The sequence below is a fragment of the Brachycentrus maculatus genome, unplaced genomic scaffold (genome assembly GCF_059751285.1).
Source record: "Brachycentrus maculatus isolate JH-2025_06_01 unplaced genomic scaffold, ASM5975128v1 h1tg000772l, whole genome shotgun sequence".
Taxonomy (NCBI): Eukaryota; Metazoa; Arthropoda; class Insecta; order Trichoptera; family Brachycentridae; genus Brachycentrus; species Brachycentrus maculatus.
In genome coordinates, this window is record NW_028281501.1 from 1 (window position 1) to 23,689 (window position 23,689).

Sequence of the window (23,689 nt, forward strand, 5' to 3'; positions counted from 1 at the left end):
TTATGTATATATATATATATATATATATATATATATATAAATATTTATATAAAAATATATATGTAAATATATATATGAATCATTTCTTTATATATATATATATATATATAAATATATATATATATATATATATATATATATATATATATATATATGTATATACATATATATATATATATATATATATATATATATATATATATATATATATATATATATATATATATATATATATATATATATATATATATATATATATATATAAATATATATATATATATATATATATATATATATATATATATATATACATATATATACATTTATAAATATATATAAATATATATATATATATATATATATATATATATATATATATATATATATATATATATATATATATATGTATGTATATATATATATATATATATATATATATATATATATATATATATATATATATATATATAAATATATATATATATAAATATATATATATATATATATATATATATATATATATATATATATATATATATATATATATATATATATATATATATATATATATATATATATATATATATATATATATATATATATATATATATATAAATATTTATATAAAAATATATATGTAAATATATATATGAATCATTTCTTCATTTTTATCACACAGACAAAAATATTTTAAAAATAAGTTTAATTTTATTTTCACATTAAAAGTCATTGCATTTCGTTAATGTTCGACAAACTGTTTCACAGAGCTTTCTAAATAAACTTAAAATATTCTACGCAACGTTTCCTGGTAAAAAAGGTTTTAGAGTAGTTTTGAAATTATGACGGCTGTGGAGTGCATGGAAAAGGATTTCGTTTATAACTAAGGTTTTAATGTTGGTATTATTTATGTTCATATAAATATTCATAAACTAAATTTATACATACATATGAATAAAATGTTATTTATTTATTTTTAGATAAAGAAGTCATATTTCACCATAATCTCCTTTGCTTTCATCACCTACTATGTTTTTCATTCTTATATCTAATAATCTAAATTATATGTAATGCTCTAAGGAGATGTTTCAACGTACTGCCCTTAGGACCAATTTTATGCAAATTGGGTCAAAGATAAAAAATTCAAAACTTAGTGTTTATGTTTCAAATATATCCTTATTAAAACATGATATTTTCATATTTTTTTAGAATGATACTTATTATTTTTATTAATACCGTTATTTTTTTAAACCTTCAAAAAATACTAGAAAATTACAAAAAAACTAAAATAGATTTTTTCACCTATTATAAATACCTTAAACATAAATATAAATATTAATAAATTGCTGTCGTCTATTTTTTTTAATCATTGGAATTTCCAAATAAAGCTTCGGTAAAATGTGAGCGTGTACAATAAACCAAACCTTGATGAGTGAAATCCACAATCCTCTCATCAGATTACACGCCAAGAACTTTTGTATGAAATGCACAACACGTGACAAGCTTAAACCCTTGTACAAGCCTGCTCAGGCTCTATGGAACGGGCATGTCCAACTAGGAAAGTAGGAAATGTTCTGCTATTAAAACGGATAAGAACCGAATGAGCGTTCACAGGTTTGACGATGTGTGAATGACATTTAAAACAACACTGGTGGGAAAATGAAAGAAGCTGTGGAAATTTCTAAACCGTGGGAATATTGGAATGGGTAGTGGGTAGTGTCCATCGCATGAATTTTTCAGAGTGGAAATTTAAAAAAAAGGGTTTTGTGCCGTAAGGGTTTTACTGTATATTTACGTATACATGAGTTCTTCGACATACGTCTAAATAATGCTGTATGTACCTTCAAATATATGGTACATACCACATGACCATCGAAGTATTTTTTTTAAATCCTCAAAACAAAAAAGTTGTAGGGCAAACAAGAGAGTTGAAAAAAGTTCGTAAAATAATACAAAATTGTTAAATTAAAGCACTGACGTTGAAGTTTTAACGAAAATTTGATCTGATATTGAAAATAAAAAAAGAAATTTATTTTTCTAAGAATTTATTCCTTTTAATTTCAACAATGATTTGTCGTAATGTTTATGCTATAAGTTAAAACGTGTTTTTTTTTATTTTTGGGGCAATTTTTTTATTCACATTCAACATTTTGAGTCTGTCAAAATAACTGTTAAAATATCCAGGTTTTCTCCAATAATAGTTTGCTCAATCCAACATAGATGGCCCTTGTAAACTCACATATACTGTATCATAAGATCAATCATAGATCTAGGAGTTCTAAAACTATGAGTAGTGTGGTTGAAAAGTGTTGTCCATCATGTCTAGAATGGTGAATGCGATCATTTAACCACCCGATGACAGTTCGTCAGCCCTGAAAAAATACCCAGCCATCCATATTCTTCTTCATCTTTATTAATGTAAAAAAATTAAAATATTTAAAAATAATAAATATTCTTAAATTAATTAATTATTATATCTATACGGCTGTCCAAATTTAAAACACAGTAAGGGACATTTTTTTGTAGTCTATTTACTCTACTTAGTCCAAAAATGCAAAAAAAAACCTACTACAAAAAAATGTCCCTTACTGTGTTTTAAATTTGGACAGCCGTATACTTATCTTATACTCATTTAAATGGATAAATAAACATATCAATAATACTTAAATATTTAAAAAAAAAACAGAATTAAGGAAATAATATTTAGATTTGTAAAGACGGTCCTCGATTTCATCCAAACAAGTGGTACCTACCATTATTAATTTTAAACTTACCAACTCAACATTCGGTCCAGGAACTAGGATCATTTGTCAGATTTTCCGGTGCGCCACGCTCCGCCAGACAGGATATGGACAAAACGTGGACATAAAACACCTCCACCCCCCTGGCCAGCCTTGGCACCCCGGCGGAAGGGAAGCTCTTAAGCCTAAATAATTGATCCTAGGGGTGGCGCTATGAATTACTCCCCACGAGGTACAGCCAACATCCCCGACTCGCATTCTGTACCATGATTTATCCACGGTTTTCCGAACAACCTGGATACAAGGGATTTTGGAAATCCAAATGGATTTTTCATCCACCAACAAACTTACTTTATTTGCAAATATAACTGATATTTAATTACAAACTGAGTTTTTGTAAATATGTAACTTAAATTTATCATAGACATCAAATGAAATCTATTAAAAAAATACTCACACTCAAAATGTTGTAAATAAATTATCTGGTCAAATTATAAGCTTAATAATAAAAATGAAAATGGTATTTTCTGGCGTTTCTCATGTGTGTGATTATAATCCAGGATTCGGATCTCACATACTAATATAAGAGTTTCTGCTTAATAAAAAAGCTTCTTTACATCTCACCAATAGATGTCTCTAGTGAAGTTCTAGTGATTCAAGAACAAGGTTTCTAAATTGGTTCATATTTATAGAACTTCCAAGAATTTGAGTAGTGTGGTTGTCAATAATGGGTAGAATTGGTGAATGTTACACGTGTGTAAAGTGAATACTTAAACCAGCCTATGACGGTCGTCAGCCCCGTAAATGCCCAGACTTCCATATTCTTCTTCATCTTTGATGAGATGTCAAAAAATAATATTAAAAAAATACTAAATGAAAAAATCTTCATTCACCCTTGTTATAGCATAATGCTCGATCTTCTTTTTCGTCTAACCCTTATCCGCATCAAATGGTGAATAGGTCACTGTATCATATAACCGCAGTGATATCTCATTTTTTTGTAAAGATAAATATTTGTGTTTTTATTATCTACACAAATATTTCAATTTCATACTATTTCTATGAGCCTAAGTAAGTGTAAGTGGCTTATTATTAGAAATAGGTATCAAATTGTGGTAGAGCGGGTTCGAACCGAGAAACTCTGACTTGAGAGTCCGCTCAGAGTCCGTATGTACCAGTCCAGGGTAAAATTAAGTAAAGAGTTGAGTGAAAAAACTTCTCTTATTTGTTTGACCCCCCCCCCTGGGAATCGAACCTGGGACCTGCGGCACGGCAGGTAAACACACTAATCATTACACCACCGGAGGTGACAAAAAATATCTTCTTCATTCACCCTTAACTTCACATAATATTTCATAGAGTTTTAATCAAAATAATTAAACACTTTCTTTATCATTCATCGTTCACTTTAAAGTGGTATTACAGAAAGTGAACGATGAATGGTAACGAGAGTGTTTTGTTACCATAACACAAAGTTAACAATGCTTTTAATATACGACATAAAATATGATCGTCGATCGTTGAATTATGAGTAAAAATTGTTTAATATCAAGATGATTTTTATTCACAATTAAACGCTTATTTTTTTTTTAATAAAATCTTTTTCAACAATATAAATGTTACTGACGCAATACGAGGGGCGAGTGTGAGAGCTAAGAACAAAATAAAAGCCGTGGCGTCGACATTGATGCTCTTCTTTTATTCTGATGAGCTTTTCGCTTCTCGTAACGTTACCGAGGCTTGAAAGAAAGCTTTTTTTATATTGTAGCAAAAGAAAAAAAATTCTCGTTATTTTATGTTTATTTATGGTATAAAATACATACATTTAAAATGTAATTCAAATAAAACCTAGCTTCAGATTTCGTAAGTTATTTAATTTTTTAGACAGAAGGAATATTTTGTGTTAAGGAAACGAAATGAAAAAATTAATTTAACAAAAATGTTTTATTAATGACTTCAGCTACATTTTTTTCATTTTAATATGGTAGATGATAATTTAATATTAATGTGCAATTGGCAGTAAAATGTACGTGCTTAAGAACACAAGTTTTGGCAAAAACTTCACCCCATTTATTTCCAATAAATAAATGTTTCATCTTCACATGACTATTTTTTCATATTAATTCAATATATTTTTGACTACATCCGTTATTAGTAACCTCTCTTATTTATTTCTTATTTTTGTGTCCTTATTCTAAGGAATTCTATGTTATATTTTAAGTATAAGTCTTTGTGTTTTTCTTTTTAAAAAACGCAGTAAAAGAGGGTCAGTAGTAAGTTAAAAAATAATTTTATATAATACATATGTTAAGTATGTACTCAATCATGTTCGAGTATGTTCTTATCGGAAAGTGAATAGAACAATTATATTTCTCTTTATTTTACCCTGAGTATTGAAAACAAACAAAGATCCAAAACAAATTATCTAATTGTTATTAATTAATTTCGAAATTGTATTATTTCCCTTACTTCGGTATTATTTAAGTAATTATAGATTGTGTTTATCGAATGTAAATTTTCCGGAAAAGTTGAATGATGTTTTAATCACTTTTGAGCTTTTATCAATTAAACTAGTGCATTTTAATATATATATTTCTTCTAAGTGTGTTTCATATTATATTTTAATATCTACATAAGTAGAAATTGAGTTTATTTATCAATTCAATTATTTATTAACGATTTATATGTTTTTATAGAGTCAATTTTTTAAGTTGTCTTTTAATAATCACTTCACAAATATGTTTTTACAGAATTTCGATAAAACGTCATATTTTATTTGATACACGTGTATAGTCACTGAATTATATTATAACAGTCTCATTTTTAACAGATCGGGGAGTACGTATCTTTCATCACAACTAACACGACATTTCGCACTGATTGACTTGGGAGGGAAATAAATTCGACATGGGGTACGTATAATACACGATTTCAATCATTGTTCGTTAGCTTGTGATGAAAAATACAATGGCGAATCATACACTTGCGTACAATCGAGTAACTTAAATATTTTGTAATGATTGTACATAACAAAATGCTTAAGGTTTAAACGACCGCGCTTTGACAGATTCGCCAGTTTTATACAGTGGTTTCTCTATCCACGTGTATGTACTCCACAGATCTGTCCTTATGTCAGGAGCTCACCGTGTTGGTGTTGCTGCCTGGATCTAATAACAGTTCTTCAGTTAATCGTCTTCCGTCAGCAGTCGCCAGTAGCTTCTTCTTGCCTAGCCTCCTGTCTCTGGTTCGTCTGAACCTCGCGATCAGAGCGAATATTGTGAACAGGATACAAGCGGCCAGCACTGCCGCCGTACACCCCAAAGCGGTGTACACGCCTCCCGGAAACTGTTTGAAGAACCTCCTACCGACCCCACAATGCATCTCGTTTTCATCGTAGCCCGATGGACAGTTGACTCTTCCGTCACACCACAACGAAGAACTGATGCACGCGTTAAGCTCAGGACACTTGTAGGTGCAGTCTGCGTTAAAAGCGCTCAATGTATCATTGCTGTACTCTGGTTTCTCAATTGGTTCGATCGAATCAGCTTGAAGCTGCTGCAGGAGGCTAGAGCGGGATTTGGATATCTCGAGCCACGAGAAAGCAGCTAATCCCGGTTCTCTGGCTATAAACTCCAGGAGAAATGTTGGCGGTTTGGGTGGAGTCAAGTATACTGAGGGTACGCTCGTTTGTCCGGTGTTCGAGAACCAATCTTCAGAGAACACCTGGACTGCGAATTGGCGCGTGTTGGGTTCTGATGGACAGATAACTTTGATGAGCCTTGGAAAGAAAGAAAAGCTACATAAATATTTTTGGACGTGGCATTTAATATTATTTATTTCTGACTAACTGAAGTTGATGAGTTTGTAATTGGTGAAAAATATAAAACTTACTTTGGTGGTCTTCCAGTATAGATCATGAGACGATTTTTAGTAGAGCATCTTGCAGGATCATCTTGCGAAGGCGTTAAGGGAAGTAGAGCACCCCATGTGAGTAGAAATAAGCTGCGATTATCTCTGGCTTCTACTACCCACGGCATGCCACTGCAAGCACTTTCAGCTCGACTTCTACAGAGAAAAAAACATATTAAATTATTAACTCTTGTCTTTATAAAATTAATTTACTTTGTTTTCACCACTTCTTTTATAAATACAATTTAACTTACCGGTTTCGACAATACTTTGTCATCATTAGGGTTTATTTTAAATCAAAAACATAAAATACTCTTACCAAAAATTTCCACACACTCCATATAAATCCTAAATGTAATTTTTATTATTCATTGCATAGCAACCTCAAATAACCACTAATGGAATCACCCAACAAAACAGTATGAAGCTGCGCACGCATACGTAAAGTGGAGAACACACAAAAAACACAAAAACCTACTGTGCAGAAATTTCAGGAACAGAAATGGGAAAAATATCAAAAATAGGACTGTTACTCAATTTTAATTGATTATTTATAATATTTAAATCTTGTTTAATGGCTTTTTTAATTTCCAAAATGATAATTTATAAGGTATTGTTGAAACCGGTAGGTTAAATTGTATAAATAAAAAAGTACTCAAAACAAAGTTAATTCATTTTATAAAGATATTATAAAATGTGCCACAAAGTATCTGCGGAAAACATTCAAGAAATATTAACTCTCGGATTACAAAATATAAATTAGCTGATTTTAGAAGTCATTCTATTTATTACCTTGCCGGGTGAGCAATTTCTTCCTCTCCTCCAGATCCTCTCAATCTCTGCTTTCGTCCGCAGTCTGAGGTAGAGATTAGCTCAAAACTGGCATGGAAGTAGATATCCGTATAGTCGTCAGTAATGTTGAAGGACGATACGCTAAACATTAACTCCAGAGCACGAGAAGAGGACTGGATGATGAGAGGTTTTGGATCTGACGATGTTGTGTTGTCACACAAGCAAGCACGGGGAACCTGCCAAGGAAAAAAGTCTAGAAATTATATGTATGTCAATGCATATTTATTACGGTAAAAAAATTATTTGTAATCAAAACAAAACAAATTAATATTTTTATGTAATTTACTGCAGTTTTTTCTAAGGGGTTCATTTAATAATTCCAATAATAATCATAAATTATGGTCAAACTGAATACTGCTGGAACAAGTGTACGTTTTTATCAATGAACTCCTATAGTGCGGTCATAAAGCATTTTAATAAGTATGACAAAAATGTTTAAGTAACTTCAAGTAAAATCATTAAAAAAATGTTCAAGTAAAATCATTAGTATGGCATGTATCACTCAATTTTGGGTGCTTTGCCAATAAAAAAGAGTACATTTCTACATACACTACTCATAGTTTTCGTAAAACAATGTTGCTTCATAAGCAACATTTTTTTCTTAAAGTAAGTAGTTTTTCCCTTCGTTTTTTATATGGCTTGTTCTGAACAAAATCAAATTAATTCATCTTTTGTAGTTCGATACACCCAACAGAATTATACCCAACAGAATATACCCCAGTTCGATATACCCAAGTTGTGATTCAAAAGGATAATGCTTAAGTTTTTTTTGTACTTAATTTAATATATTTAAGTTTTGAAGTGACGTTCTTGGTGGAACTGCATTTTATATAAGATAGACACCAGTCTGGTGATTTCGGTAACGACGAAATCCAATCACTGGTCAAATAAAATAAATGTGAAAAAATATCTAGTTATTATTTTAATATACATAATGGTGATAATATATTAATAAAATATTTGTTAAGGGACTTTTGAGTTTATAAATAAACATGACCTGTTTCGTAAACAACTGATATTCTCAAAACTAGTAATGCAATTAACTATCTTAAATTACTCTTATGTAAGTGTTTTATTTTCATATTCAAATAATCATGTTTTTTCACAATGTTAATGCCAAATTATTTTAAAAATGTGAGTTTCGCCCAAAACTTGTAACGTTTCTTGGTTTATTTTACATAAAATCAAGCAATCTATATTTTCTGGTACATTAAATGAATAAATGTTATTTAACATTTTTTTAATGAAAAATTTTTTTTAAAAAAAATCATTTCACTGATAACATATTTTCAAAAAAAGTACGTAGAAAATTTTAAAATATTGGCGTTAATTTTTCAAAAATCTTTCCTAAAATTATATGCAAAGTGATAAATACTAGCCGTGATTATTAAAAGTCGACTGACATTACTTTGTGTATCATTTAATGATAGTTCAATAAAATGTATCTAAAAATAAGTAAACTTAGTGGGGAGTTAAGTCCGAACCTCGTAAAAGCCATAAATAATTTAATCATGACCTTTGAGTTGGTAATTCCATGTTGTAGACTTTAAAATTTAATAAAATAATATAATCCATAGGAATAAATTCAGCACGTGTAATAGGGAAAAAAACGAGGTAGTTTCGTGATTTATATTTTTTTATAACTGATGAAATATGTTTTTTTTGTATACCATATTTATGGTAAAAAGGAAAATTCAATTTATTGTGCTAACTGTGAAATATTACTATAATAATTCATTTTTGTTTCTCCTATGAAACACGATAAGGTTACATACTTAACATTTTAAATATAATATAACAAGTAACCTTGCCTACAAAATCAACTGTAATACCTGTCGCATATTATTTGATAACACTAAGTTATGTAACGAACATATAACGCCTACTACCCCAAATTTATGTTGTCATTTGATTGATGTTAATCTTGATCAGATAAACGAAAATAATTCTGTAATGAAATCGTGTTTTAAACAAGCGCGTCAAATAAGCACACGAGGTATTGATGATAATCAAATAATGTAAACACATTACGGTTGGTAAATATTAAATAATTAACGAGGATAAAACGTCAAAGCGACGCGACGTAGTGAAATCCATTATTTGTATAATAACTACGTATTTATGTATTTTTATTAATATGTCAATTCTCATCATTTTATTAAACAAGCGTTCATTTATTTTTATTTAAAATATAAACATAAAATTACACAAAATAATTCTGTGTATGGAATACAAATAATCTATATTGTATGAAGATAATTGCAAAAGATATTTTTAATGAGATTTTTATGGTAAAATTTGAAAAATTAAAATAATATTTCGGAAAAATGTGAAAGTCAAAAGTGCCGCCAATTGTAATGAAAAGTACTTATCTTACAAAAAAAAATATTCTTCTAACCCTTATCCACAGTAAATGGTGCATAGGGCACTGCATCGTATTGACGCAGTGTTATCTTGATCGTTACTTACATGAAGGCAAGGTTATCACTCCTGCGCTCCGGGGACCAGTCCAGGGTAATATTAAATAAATATTGTAGTGTAAAATCGTGAATATTTATTAACACCCCCCCCTGGGGATCGAATTCGGGACCTTCAATATGATAGTTAAACACGCTAACCATTACACCACGGAGGCAGACTTATGTATGTAATATGTTTAAATAAATTAATAATGAGACACAATGTGTCAAATTCTAACAAGTGACCATAAAAGCTCATTTTATTCCTTCGATTTTTGTTAAATCCGCTAGTGAAATGCATATTGATATTGGTTCACATATGATATTGGTTGACTCACCCTCACGTCCTTCCAGGGCGCGTCCCACACGCGCAGGCTGGCGTGCCGGGCGCGCGCGTGTGGCGCGCAGCGCGGCCGGCCCGTGTGCGGGTCGGGCTCCGTGGCGCAGGCGCCCCCCGCCGCGCCCAGCGACACGTTGCGCACGGTGAGCACGACGCGCTCGCCAGGCCCGGCCTCTATGCGGTACACGCACGTCAGGTTTGTAGCGCCGCCGCGCCCGTACATGAACACGTTCCTGGGGAAGACGAGGATGCTCGTTTCATACGAATATATCGTCGATATGAGACGAGAGATAAATGACACTCTCCGTAACTTACTACTATGTGACTACCTTATGTAATCGGGTAATATGCAATAATCCATATTCGCAAAATGAAGTTATTCAAGTTTTTTATTTATTTATAACATTCATTATTTTTCCTATACACAAAAACCCTTAATCAGATCCCCATACCACACCGGAACCACACCTGAACCACACCTGAACCACACCCGAACCACACCTGACCCACACCCTAACGACACCCGCAGTACACCCGCATCACACCCGCATCACACCGCACCACAACCGTACCACACTCACACAACATCCACGCTTCACACCTATTCCACACCCACACGACACCCTGTCATAATACCTACGTCACACCCAAGCCACACCATATCACACCCACACATCACTGTTACACCACTTTCAAGATACACTCTCACCACACCTGCGCCCTATCGACACCACACCCACATAAATTGTTTCTGTAAAAGCAATAACAATAAATAAATACGAAAACGTAGACAACGTAGAAATTATTTTGCCAATAATTTTCAAGTAGGGTGTGTTAGGCTGTTGTTCAAGGGGAAAATTTGAAGAAAATTAATTAGATCAATCAAATCCACTTTATTTCAAATTCGCCTGTTCCCTTAAATAATACACCTAATTATATCTTACCGACTCAAAAATTAGCTCTCAAAGGGTTCTGCATGGAGAAAATTAATATTTTCAATTAGCCCCGCTCACCTGGGCGAGCTAAAGTCCGCTTCCTTGATCTTCCTGAAGATCCTAGCGCACCCCGCGCCGCCCGCCGCCTCCGCCGCCTCCTGCAGCACGCCGCCTGCGGCCGCCCAAGGGTCGCCGCCCAGCCGCGTGTCCACGAACTCGTACCGCAGGCGGAACGTGGCCGGGTGCAGGGCGGTCCCCTCAGCGGTGTGATGATGGAGGACCATCTTGGAGCCTGGGCAAATTAAATAAACCCTTAATAGGAGGGGATCTCACCAGTTCTGAAGCGCTTATTAATATAAATTAACGAAGATGTTGAGAATTTGTTACAGGCGGCGTGGAAAGTGAATTTATCAAAACATGTATTTAATGAGTTGACATGACACAATACTTTATTTCTGAATCTTGGTATGAAAAAGAAAAATTTAACTGAAATATTTTATTTGAAATTAATGTTTTACTTAGTAAATACCACTATTTTTTTTAAATCTACTTTGACACATATTTATTAAGTAAAACATTATTTAAAAATGGATAGATTTTACAACAATGTAACTGCCGAATCAATTAATGAATTATTTTTTTTGAATACTTCTTTGCCTTTGAAAATATATATTTAAAGATAATTTTTATTTATTGTAACTGCAGACAGTTGGTAGAATTCCATTTTGAATTGTTGGGTAATCCATTAAAAATTAAACACGGTCATTGGATTGAATTCTACTTTTATTAACATATCGAAGTCATACAGGAGAAAGTGACCAAGTGCATTGTTTTAATAAAACGTGATCATTGACTATTTGATATCTTACTAGCTTAATATTGCCCTGAAAAAATCCCAAAGGAATTTAAACTTGGAAGTATAATATGTTGACTTGGTAAAAATGACTAACTGCATTGATGTTTATTTTCTTGCCAAGCAAAAGTGACTTAAATGATCCTCCTGAACATTTTACGTTTTGGTAGTTAGTCACTTTCTTCTGTACGACTACGATATATATGATAATGTGACGCGTTTCGTCTTATAAGACAGTGTTTGATATATCTTAATAAGACGAAACGCGTTACATATTATCACATAAATATTAATACAAATATAATTCAATCCAATAACTGTGTTTAACTTTGGATATATTACCCAACAATTAGATCATTTTTATATTAGTATTGTAGCATAGCGTATCATTGATTTTTAGTCTATCATTTGTTCTATTTAATAAATAATAATTACAATTTCAACTAAAAATAAAGTTTTAAAGCGAACTGCCTTTGACGCCTTCAATCCATTTAATGTCACTTTTTGATGTGCTTTATGGGCAGGTAGATTTTTTTTCGAAGATAATAAAGAGCGCTATAGAACCATTATTTCTTTGTATCTCAGTTGAATGGTATTGATGTGACAGAGCTGTGGTTTCAACAAGATGGTGCAACATGCCACACGGAAGGTGCCACCATTAATTTATTGCGGGAAATTTGAATTTGTATATCTCTAAGAAAGACACCTATATATAGTGTGTAATCACCTTTCTGCCCCTAATAAAATATACATTTTACTTAAAGTTTTTGAATTTTTTGTACTCTGTGTAATTCTAACTCAATGTAACTCAAAACAAATGTTGATTTGTAAGTAAGAGTTTTTTTTATTTATTTTTTTATACATAAATTGTTTATATTTATTTCAATCATAATTTTCAAACATATTTTTAAAAAATGCACAGCAAATTTTTTTTTGCAGACAAGACACCAAGCCACCTTGTGTATCTTGTCGGTGGAGTTCTTTTGAATACATTTTTATTGTTTTTAACCATTTTAACCTAATATACACACAAAAAATCGAGGAAAATTAAGAATATACACATTTTACAATTTTCATAAAATCTCTTGATTATTCACCCATTCCCTTATTTTACCTTTGTTCCATATTTAATTTTGACCTCTAACATCCGTCGGCAACAAATTAAAAATGTTCAGAACGATATACTGCAGTATTCGACTCCCATATTTATTGTTAATTCTTGGGAATTAACAATAAATATGGGGGCTTATTCTATGAGTGAATATTTAATAATTAAAGGTGTTATTCAGTTTTTATCAAATTATTTATTTTCCCTGTGCAGAATGGGTTAAACTTTAAACGGGATATAAATTATTCAAAGTTTGTAATTTACCTGTGCTTATATAGCTCTCTTCTGTAGTACAAGGACGGGTGATCCGTGTCAGGTTACTAAGGGAAGTATGGTCACAGAGTTTAGGGCCATCGTCATCACAGTGATCAGCGAGTATCCTTACCTAAGGGTCCAACAAAGGAAACATGGTAAATAAATTTTGCTTTTGTGGTGAAACATCCTTTGAAATTAGACTACCAGCATAAATATCTTAAAAGTAATTTGATCTTGATTTTTTTAATGTCGTTAATATATTTTTTTAATAGTTACAATCGAAAACGTAAAGCACTCTAATTGCAAGCATTAATATCTTAAGTTTTACTTGGTATATGCCACTATTGCTTAAAATCTATTGTGACACGCGTTTCAATGCATTCATTTACAAACACTGAATGTGAAATCTTAATTTTAGAGTTGTGTCCTTGGGACGTTGAAGGATGAAGAGGGATAAGGAGCTGTTTCTTATTTTTGAACAAAGACAATTGGGGGGGAGGCTTTAGTTATCATATAGTTAATTGATATTTTAAGAATTTCTATTGTTCCAAAATGTTGCAGTTTATGAATTCACATAATAATATTTTTTATGATTTCTACGTTTTTGTACCTACTTATATTTGTGATCATGATCTATTAATGGTTCAGAGTTTACAAACTAAGCTTAGTGAACTGTGATTTGAAATAAAAAACATAATTCATGTTTTGAATTAAATGAATGTAAGATAACTAAAATACTAATGTATGAACTTCCACAGTCACAAGAAACAACTATTAAATTTAGACATAGCTTCACTATGGTGTTTGAACATGATGCGAAATGCAGCGAAACACATATCACAATATATTTGAAGAAAAAGTGGTTTTTAACTTAACTCTTTAAGGTGGTGTAGAAAATAGATAGCGAGAGAACGACCAAGATAGTATATGTGGCGAATGTGACCTGGAGAACAGAACGAGGACGGCCAAAAAAAACTTCACGTCAATCAGAACCTAAAATATGGTGGTGTCAAAAGTCTGCGTGATTGAAGGGCATGTATGACTCAATGTATGGATGTGAAGGAAGCGAGGAGTATATGTCAGGACAGAAGAGTATTGCGAAGAGTGGTATTTAGCAAGTAAAACTTTAAATTAATTGGTAGATTAGACCACACAATGACAGAGTTTTTTTTAATGTAAGGATAGAATATATTTGATAGGTTGCAGACTTTGTAAGTGAGGGATCACAAAGTGGAAGATATTACTGCCATATCGTAGTCATACAGGAGAAAGTGACCAACTAACAAAACATAAAATGTAAAGGAGGGCCATTTAAGTCACTTTTGCTTGGCAAGAAAATAAGCATCAATGCAGTTAGTCATTTTTGACAAGTCAATATATTATACATTCAAGTTTAAAATCCTTTAGGATTTTTTCAGGGCAATGTTAAGCTAGTAATATATGAAATAGGCAATGATTACGTTTTTGTAAACAAATGCACTTGGTCACTTTCTTCTGTATGACTACGATATACATGAAGCGCCCTTGAGGTAGTATTTTACGAAAATGGCGCTTTATAAATTATCCAAATTTATTATTATTATTTTTATATTTTAAAGAAAACAGAAAAAGAGAACAAAAGAGTGGGAATAGTAGATAGTAAAAGAAGAATGACAGCAAAGCTTGAGTCGAAAGAATTCATCAAAAATGATATATAATATTTTTAGATCAGAAATCAGATCGGAGACATCGTCATTTTTTATGTAAAAATCTTGAAAAGTTATTAAATGGCTTAATAACGGTTTTTTTGGACGGTATTTCTGTTTGAGTGACATAAGTCTAAGTATACATAGTATAGGCGAATGACATCGTCCTTTTATAATCTCAATTTCAATTAATGAAATTAATATCTTACATTGGCATCATCAGGCCCGCCGCCGTCCCAGATTCGAAGCCGCGTGGAGCATCCTGCAGTATTATTCTGCCTTCCTTGCTTCTCTCGGGGTGTCTCCTTCCCGTGCTCCGGCCCTCCCCCTCCCCTGGAGGCGCCCCTCCCCCTGCCCCTCTCCCCGCCCAGCCCCAGCCCCAGCACGGACGGGGGCATGGGGGGCGGCGAGGTGGGGCTGTCGGAGTCCTTGTCGGGCGGGGGCAGCAGCGGGTGGTGCGAGTAGCTGACGAAATATATCCAAACCAGATCACCTGTGAAATGAACGCGACGGTGAGTTCGGCAAGTGAGATCCATCACAAAAGATTCATTGCGTTACGGTTAGAAACATATAATGTATACAGACGTTTCCGCTTAATTGGGACACATCGGAACTAGAGCATTTGGTCCTATTAACTGACTGCCTCAATTTACCGATGCGAGTGAAAAAGATTGCATTATTGTATTTTTTTTTTAATATAATTTTTATCATTTAAAAATACTATATCATAATGAAAATTGTGTTGAGATTCAAAGAAAAAAAACGATTTAAAAATTCGCATGTTTATTTTATTTCTTTTATTTGTTCGGGAATTGTACAGCTTATCAAAAAAAAAATTATAAAGTAAACAATAGTTACTTTAATAATTACAATAATAAACATTAAATTACATTAACAAAAATAGTTACGTTAAAAAAAACAATTAAACAATTCCACTGTGAATGTTTTTTAATTGTAATTATGTTATAATTACTATTAAAAAACATTCACAGATTTAAAAAAAAGTGTATGGTATAAAAGCTGTAAAAATGTTTAAATTGTAAATATTTTTTTTACTCTCCCTTGTCACAGGTATGGATGGATCATCGTTTAATAACTTCTTCATCATCTTATTTTATTTTTTATAAGTTATTATTTTTACGTCTGTTTTATTCATGATAAATAAACCTGTTCCTTATTTGGAAAACTTAAATTACATTTAGAATTTATTTTATCTTAAATTACACGGGAGGATATTCCAAGTAACCGACGTAAATTACTATTGGTCACATAGTTTAGTTTTCTCTCCTTAAAATTTGGAACAAATAAGCGGCCAACCCAATAAAACGCCAATGACTCAATTAAGCGGAATTATCTATGCATGTATAATATCACGATAAAGTTCGGAAATGACTCGATAAAGAACATTATAAGTTATTTTATATAAATACTATGGGTTTGACGTACTCTCGTGGATAAAGTCATAATTTTGAGAAGACATTGACAAAGAGAAAAATTTATGTTTTCCAATAATAGCCTTATTAAGTTAAATAAGATATTTTAAGTTAAGTCGCAATATTTGCAAGAAATAGTGCAAGGCAATGATTGCAAAATGGTAGACTATCATTCTAAACATATGTTTTGTTTCAATTTTAAAACTCTTATTAATTACTTTTCCGACCGATTTTTTTCATTGACAAAATGCTGATAATGTAAGAAGTTAATGATTGTTCTGAAAAAGAGACGGGTACGTCTTGAAACCGGCAGACTTAAATTCCATTGAGTGGTTGTATATTTTTTTTATATGTAATTCAAGTTATTGCCTAATCAATAGATAATAAACTTGTATCCTAAATTACCTACATTTTGTAAAAAACGACTGACCGCAAAGTTAGTTCTCTAAAAATTATGTTAATAGCGATTTGAAAAGCCTGTAACATTTTTTGAATTTTTATTACTGAATTATATACATCGCTCACTCTTTTTAAGTACGTCATAAATAAAAAAACTTGATTTTTCAGGAGAACGTTTTTAAAGTTTAAAAATATAATACAATGTATGAAAAAAAAACATCAAGCCACTTATTGAAATTTTTTCTGTGCATCAGATCTTTTTAGGTAAAACTTGTAGGTTTTTTCTTCATTTGAATAATATTTAGTCTATTAAAAAAAAATAAGCAATACCTTTTCTTCAAAATGCAAAAAAAACACTTTCTACTCTGTAGCGAGTAAATATTAAGTTAAAAATATGCCTCTTTTGCTGGAATATAGTACATTTTTTGGGCATTCCGTAAACATGCACAACTGAAAATTGACGATTATTGATTAATTACGTTCTTGAAAGGAGTGAGCGATTTATGAATAATTTAAGCATACGTGATTAATTTTATATTAAATAGTGATTTTTCCTTACCAGGTCTTCCGTGAAATGTCCACTCGCAGGTCGTGTTGGGTGGTAATGTATGACGCGGAGATAATATCCTGCCTCTTCTGCCCCTGGTGACGTCTTCAGAGATTGTGACTGCTCCATCGGGAGCAGTACTGGCAGATGTGGACATCCCTGAAGATGCATGCACATGGAACTCGCAACGCCTTGCTTCCCTGGAGGAAGAAAGAAAAAACTTAACTGGAGAGATTCTAAAGCCTTTGAGGACGATACATTATATTGGCGGTGTAATCTTAACGTTGAGCAAGTCAATGACTTTAATGGTCTTCAGGAACACTACGTTCAAACTTTTTCTAAGCATTTACTAGAAGAAGGTAGCAATTTTTAACGATGAAAAACCTTGCAAATGGATACAAGACAGGAGTACAGGAGACGTAAGATGGGGTTTCAGTCAAGCAAATAACCGGCTACAGTATTTTATCATAAAAAGTATCTAAAAATGTATCACTCTACAATACTGTTACTACAATAGTTGATTCGGTAATTAATTTTAACTTATTATCATTAATCTAAGCTTTCACCATTTAATCATTAGAGTGCTGAGAATCGATATATAGATTATAATATAGTATTCCAAAAGCGCGTCCGTCGATATAACGACGATTGTGCCAGTATATTTTGATGATCTAGTTGGATCGTAGGTAGACACATTCCTAAAGTTCTAAATTGTCAATTATATTAAAAAATAGAAATTAACTACACTTTTTTAGTGAAAATAGAAAACATTTTTTTGTAAAGCCTATTGTGCTCTCTAAATTTGAAATATACCATTTAAAAAAAAAACTTCAGCTATTTTAGTATACTTATTTGTTAAAAAATAATCTTAGCACTAAAACGGTTAATATAAATAAATCTAATGTGACATTTGTGAAATTGAGAAAACCTGCCTTCGAGAGTTGAGTTCTTCATTCTTGTTTTTTATCCCATTTTTTTGAAAAATACTAAAAAAAAAAAACAAGAACACAAACTCTCAAATGTTTTAATAATCTAAGAAATGAATGATAATAATACTATTGAATACTTCTAAAAACGTGAAGCATTTGATTTATTAATATGTATTGGTATTTACAGTCTACAATAAATATCCAAAAAATATTACAATGACAAAAAATATTACTAACTAATGTAGTAAAAAAAAATGTAGTCAACGTGATTTGTGAGATTATTCTAAATGACAAGAAAAATAATATAAGTATAGGTATAGACAAAAAAATTAATACACTATAAATTATAAGGTTGAAAGGGTTTATCGAAAATGAAAACCGTATTATTTTACGTTTGAGATTTTTTGAATGTATGAACGGAATATATTTGATAAGTTGCGGACAACATAAGTGAGGAATCACAAAGTTGAATGATAATATACTCTACTTTGCAGTAATCTGCTAAATAGGAAAAAAATAGAAAAAGAGAATGAAAAACAGTAGGAATAGTAGATAGTAAAAGGAAAACGGCAATAGCAGCAAAGGCTAGGGCGAAAGGATTGCATCAAAAATAAGATATAATATTTTGAGGTCGTTCTTAAAACTTTTGAGACATCGTAATTTTTTGTGAATATATCTTGAAAAGATATTAAATGGTTTAACAACGGATATTTTGGAAGACATTTCAGTTTTAGTGACGTTAGTCTAGGTATACATGGTATAAGGGAATAACATTGTTCTTTTATATTCTCAATTTCAAGAAAATACGATAAAAGTAACTCGTCAACACTGAATACGAAATAAGGTATTCCTTTATTTTACGCTTCACCTTAATAAACTTTAGGATTTATTTGCAATTTAAAAAACTAATTGTTCCGTTTATAAGCCCTAATTTAAATATCCCTAAGCGACGACACGGAAGTATTATTAGCATTAGGGTAATATTAATTTTAATGGGATCCCAAAATGGTGTCACAACGTTAAATGTCCGCATAACATTTGAAATTTAAATATTAAGCTAACGTAACAGGAGATTATGAAACATTTCCCGAAATCGACACTTAGGAGTGAAAATTGGCTTCTCATTAAAATGCTTGAGTGGTAAATAGAAGATTTAAATATTTCTTTATACCATTACATAAGGTTTTACGTTGATAGCACAAAAGCCTTAAAGCTCTAAACTACCGTTTCAATGACACGATTCAATGGAGCCGTACTTTTCTGATGGAAAGATATTTCACTAGTCACAGAAATGGAAACGAAAAATTCTCCCTTCTTCGTTTTTTGGCTGATTTCATTTATTTCTGCAAAAAATAAAGGTAAATAGGCGCTTATGAAAAGAATTTTTATATGTTTTGAAAACCAACTCTTTCAAAGGTACAAAGACGTCTTACGTCTTTGTATGTTTTTTTTTTCTTTAAATAAGTTCAAATCAACCACTGTATAAAGCTTTTTTAAGTTTTAGATATTTGTGATTTTTTTAAATGTTTTTAGTAGTGAACGAATATTAAATTTAAATAGTTCAGTTTCTTGATGAAAAAATCTTTGTGATGAAAACATTTCATCAACATTATAACTAATCATTTTGATAAGTTATGTAAAATTATATACAGCAAAAAAAACGTGTATTTTTTTAATTCTGCTCAATTCTTGACGTATTTCGTTCCATAACAAATTTTACATTATTACACTTTATAGAAAAACATGACAAAGATATGTCGAGAAAAATCAAAATGTATTGAATATGAAAACTAATCTAATGAAATAATTCATCATTAACGTTTAGAGAAAAAAAATCATCTTTCTATTTTACAATATTCATAGTACTTTACATATAAATGTAAATTTTAATGAATTAAAAGTACTACAACATTTTGAGTGTGTCCAAATACTTGTTCACAAAATCTGGATTATCTCCAATTACACGAGTTATTACAGACGTCAGCCCCGTAAATGCCCAGACTTTCATATTTTTCTTCATCTTTGATGAGATATCAAAAAATAATAATTAAAAGTGAATACATTATCGGTTTGTCTTCATATCTGATGTAACAAGGCACATTTCAGAAAAGGAAATATTGATTAAATACATTTTTTAATTCACTATCATCACGAATTTCGAACAATTATTTCGACACGAATTCACGTTGTTTTGAGATTTTGGTTATTTAAAAAGCTAAAGTTAATCGTAATATGAATATCCTTACCGCGAATAGTCAAGGCTGTCCGAGTCTGCAAATATGATGTCAACGTCAAGCTCAAATCCTCTTAAAGGAGAAGTGGCAGTGGCGGAGTGGAGAGGGATGCTGAACGGAGACGAGTGAAAAGCAACCAACATTTCTGGACCCCTGTTAACAAACGAAAATAAATGGTGAAATAAGGATCACTTACATACTAAATCATATTTGAAATTCAGTCCTCAAGGAAAAAAATTACAGTTAACTGATCATAATTTTTAACATGAGGTGTTAATTTTCAGGTTCAACATAATTTATTTATTGATTTGGCGTTTAATTTGTAGAACTCCATTTCAATTATTGTATTAATTTTTAAATCAATAACAGATTTTTTGAGTCTACGAATTCAAACGAATTTCTCGTTTGAAAATGCCATGCCTAAGAGAAACAATTGTAACAATATGAATTTTTTATGTGTTTTTGTTGATAAAATACAACTCGGTAATCTCAAAAAATCTGTGTTTGATTTAGAAATGAATACATAAATTAACCATAATTTATTTTTATATCATATGTACGAAGCTAGTCACAAATTAAAAATAATATATCCTTACTGGGTTTGGCTGCATCAAGGGCATATTTTACAATATTTTTGATTAAGAATTTGTCCATCTTGGATGACTTGACCGAATGACACGATCTATTTGTACGAGTACCACTACACCGGCCGTCAAACTGCTAGGCGTGTTCTTAGACTCTGATCTCTCCCTTGAGACTCAAACTAGCAAAACAACTAGTACATGTTTTTATCAGCTAAGGCAATTAAAAGCATTCGCAAGAATCTGCCAGTTGATGCTGCCCGTCAATTAATAAATGCGTTTGTAATATCGAGAGTAGATTATTGTAACGGTATATACACGGGTCTACCAAACAATAAAATGACTCGACTGCAATCAGTGTTAAACGCAGCAGCGAGACTAATTTTTAGAATTTCTAAATTCAGTCACATCACCCCACTACTTCACAAACTCCACTGGTTACGCTTTCCCGAAAGGGTTGAGTATAAACTCTGCCTACTCATGTATAAATCAGTACACAATATGGCTCCAGAGTATCTTAAGGAGCTGTGTATTCCAGATGAATTGGTTGATAGACGTCTCACGCTTCGATCGGCTACAACATCTGCAATGGGCAAAGTGATCTTACCAGCTCGCAACCAACGCACTAAATTTGGCGAGCGTGCCTTTGCTGTTGCAGGACCGACGGCGTGGAATGCTCTTCCACCAATGGTTAGAAATAGTGAGAGTGAGATGATCTTTAGAAAAAGACTAAAAACACATTTGTTTGCTAAATCATTTCCACCATAATATTTTCCCCAATTCATTCACAGTGAAGCGCCCTTGAGGTATTTTTTTTACGAAAATGGCGCTATATAAGTTATCCAAATTTATTATTATTATTATTATTTAAAATCTATTCCCCTCCATTATCGTATTTTTTAAAGTTTTAAAAACAAAGTGTCGTTTAAAACTCTTATTAATAATTAGATAACAAGGGTTTTGTTTTTTTATATTATTTAAATAACCTGACTTTGAAAATTTTCAGTAATTTGAAATTATTTTCTTTAATGTTTTTCGTTGACACTTTCTGGCACATTTAATAAACTTAATAAAATAAAATTAGAACCTGGTCATCATCACAGATAAGTTTATGTTTATTTTATAAGTTCTAGTTTTGTTTTAAATTAATTTATTTTATTTAACTTTATATATCGCTCACTCTTTTCAAGAACGTCATAAATCAAAAAACTTGATTTTTTAGGAAGAAATTTTAAAGTTTAAAAATATAATGAAATGTATTGAAAATAAATATCATGCTACTTGTAGAACTTTTTACTGTGCAACAGATCTTTTTAGGTAAAACCTGAATGTTTTTTCTCCATTAAAAAAGTATTTAGTATATTAAAAAAATAAACAAAACCATTTCTTCAAAATGCAAAAACAACACTTTCTGCCCTGTAGCGGGTAAATATTAAGTTAAAAATATGCCGCTTTTGCTGGGGTATAGTACATGAGTACTGGGCATTCTGAAAAAAAGCACAACTGAAAATTTACGATTTTTTATATTAAATATGACGTTGTTGAAAGGAGTGAGGAATATCTTTATGATTTGGGTAATAATAAATGTTAATTGATTAAATTATTAAACTTATACTAACCTTGATACAACCCTGGGTAACCAGTCGCCCCCGCAATATTTAACCAAAACAGGGTCGTTCGTGGATCCTCCATCATAGAAAATGAGATGGTCCCTCTCCCCTGTACACTCCTTCCAAGCCTTGAGGGCTCGTCCTGTCTTGTTTATACTGCGAAATAATAATGGATTTAATCGTAATATACTGTTTGATGTATATTAAGCAACGTACAAAGATACGCATTTCAGATATATCATGTTTATTTACCTAGAAATATAAAATGTACAAATATTGTCGCTCTGCTGACTGACTGTAGTAACTGGCATTTTTACAGAATCACAAAAATATATTGTTATTTAGATGTCACAAGCACGAAAGTACTCACTTATTGTGCTTGTAATTCTTACCGTTTTATGGGTATCGAGCTTTTTTTAATTATAAGGCGTATAATTTTCAAAAATTAAAATTAAATTGATTTAAAATCAAACCTTCACATTGTTTTATTATTTATCAATTGATAAAGACAAAAATTATTCTTGGCATAATTAAAAAAATGTGCTAAATTTCATATTTAATTAGTTGTGCTAACGCCAAACAGAAAAAATGCGCCATGTTTTGCTCCATTTTACTAATAATAAAATAAATATGTAGCTATTTTCTATCGTATTTTATTTAAACTATGACCGGGTTTTATCTTTACCAATATTACCTGTCTAATGATGTTGTTTAATCATACAAAAATATTCTCTTTTCAAATTTGGCCAAATGCGGATACGAAGGTTAATCAAAAGAGGGATAATATTACGCTTGTGATTTCCATCTCAATATAATTTTTAA

At 31.2% G+C, this 23,689-nt stretch overlaps 1 protein-coding gene across 1 annotated transcript in view; it reads right to left on the bottom strand.

Annotated features, from left to right (window-relative positions):
* Nucleotides 1–4,699: 4,699 nt before the first annotated feature.
* The window catches only part of LOC148300249 (uncharacterized), a 50,523-nt gene continuing 31,533 nt past the window's right edge, over nucleotides 4,700–23,689 (bottom strand). The window contains exons 7-16 of the mRNA XM_088275053.1: nucleotides 22,877–23,023; nucleotides 20,689–20,829; nucleotides 17,526–17,713; nucleotides 15,344–15,627; nucleotides 13,459–13,579; nucleotides 11,312–11,525; nucleotides 10,297–10,531; nucleotides 7,440–7,675; nucleotides 6,630–6,803; nucleotides 4,700–6,516 (exon numbers count right to left, since the gene is read on the bottom strand). Of these exons, the coding sequence (XP_088131179.1) occupies nucleotides 5,871–6,516; nucleotides 6,630–6,803; nucleotides 7,440–7,675; nucleotides 10,297–10,531; nucleotides 11,312–11,525; nucleotides 13,459–13,579; nucleotides 15,344–15,627; nucleotides 17,526–17,713; nucleotides 20,689–20,829; nucleotides 22,877–23,023 (2,386 nt within the window). The 3' untranslated portion in view covers nucleotides 4,700–5,870. The remainder of the gene's footprint in view (nucleotides 6,517–6,629; nucleotides 6,804–7,439; nucleotides 7,676–10,296; nucleotides 10,532–11,311; nucleotides 11,526–13,458; nucleotides 13,580–15,343; nucleotides 15,628–17,525; nucleotides 17,714–20,688; nucleotides 20,830–22,876; nucleotides 23,024–23,689) is intronic.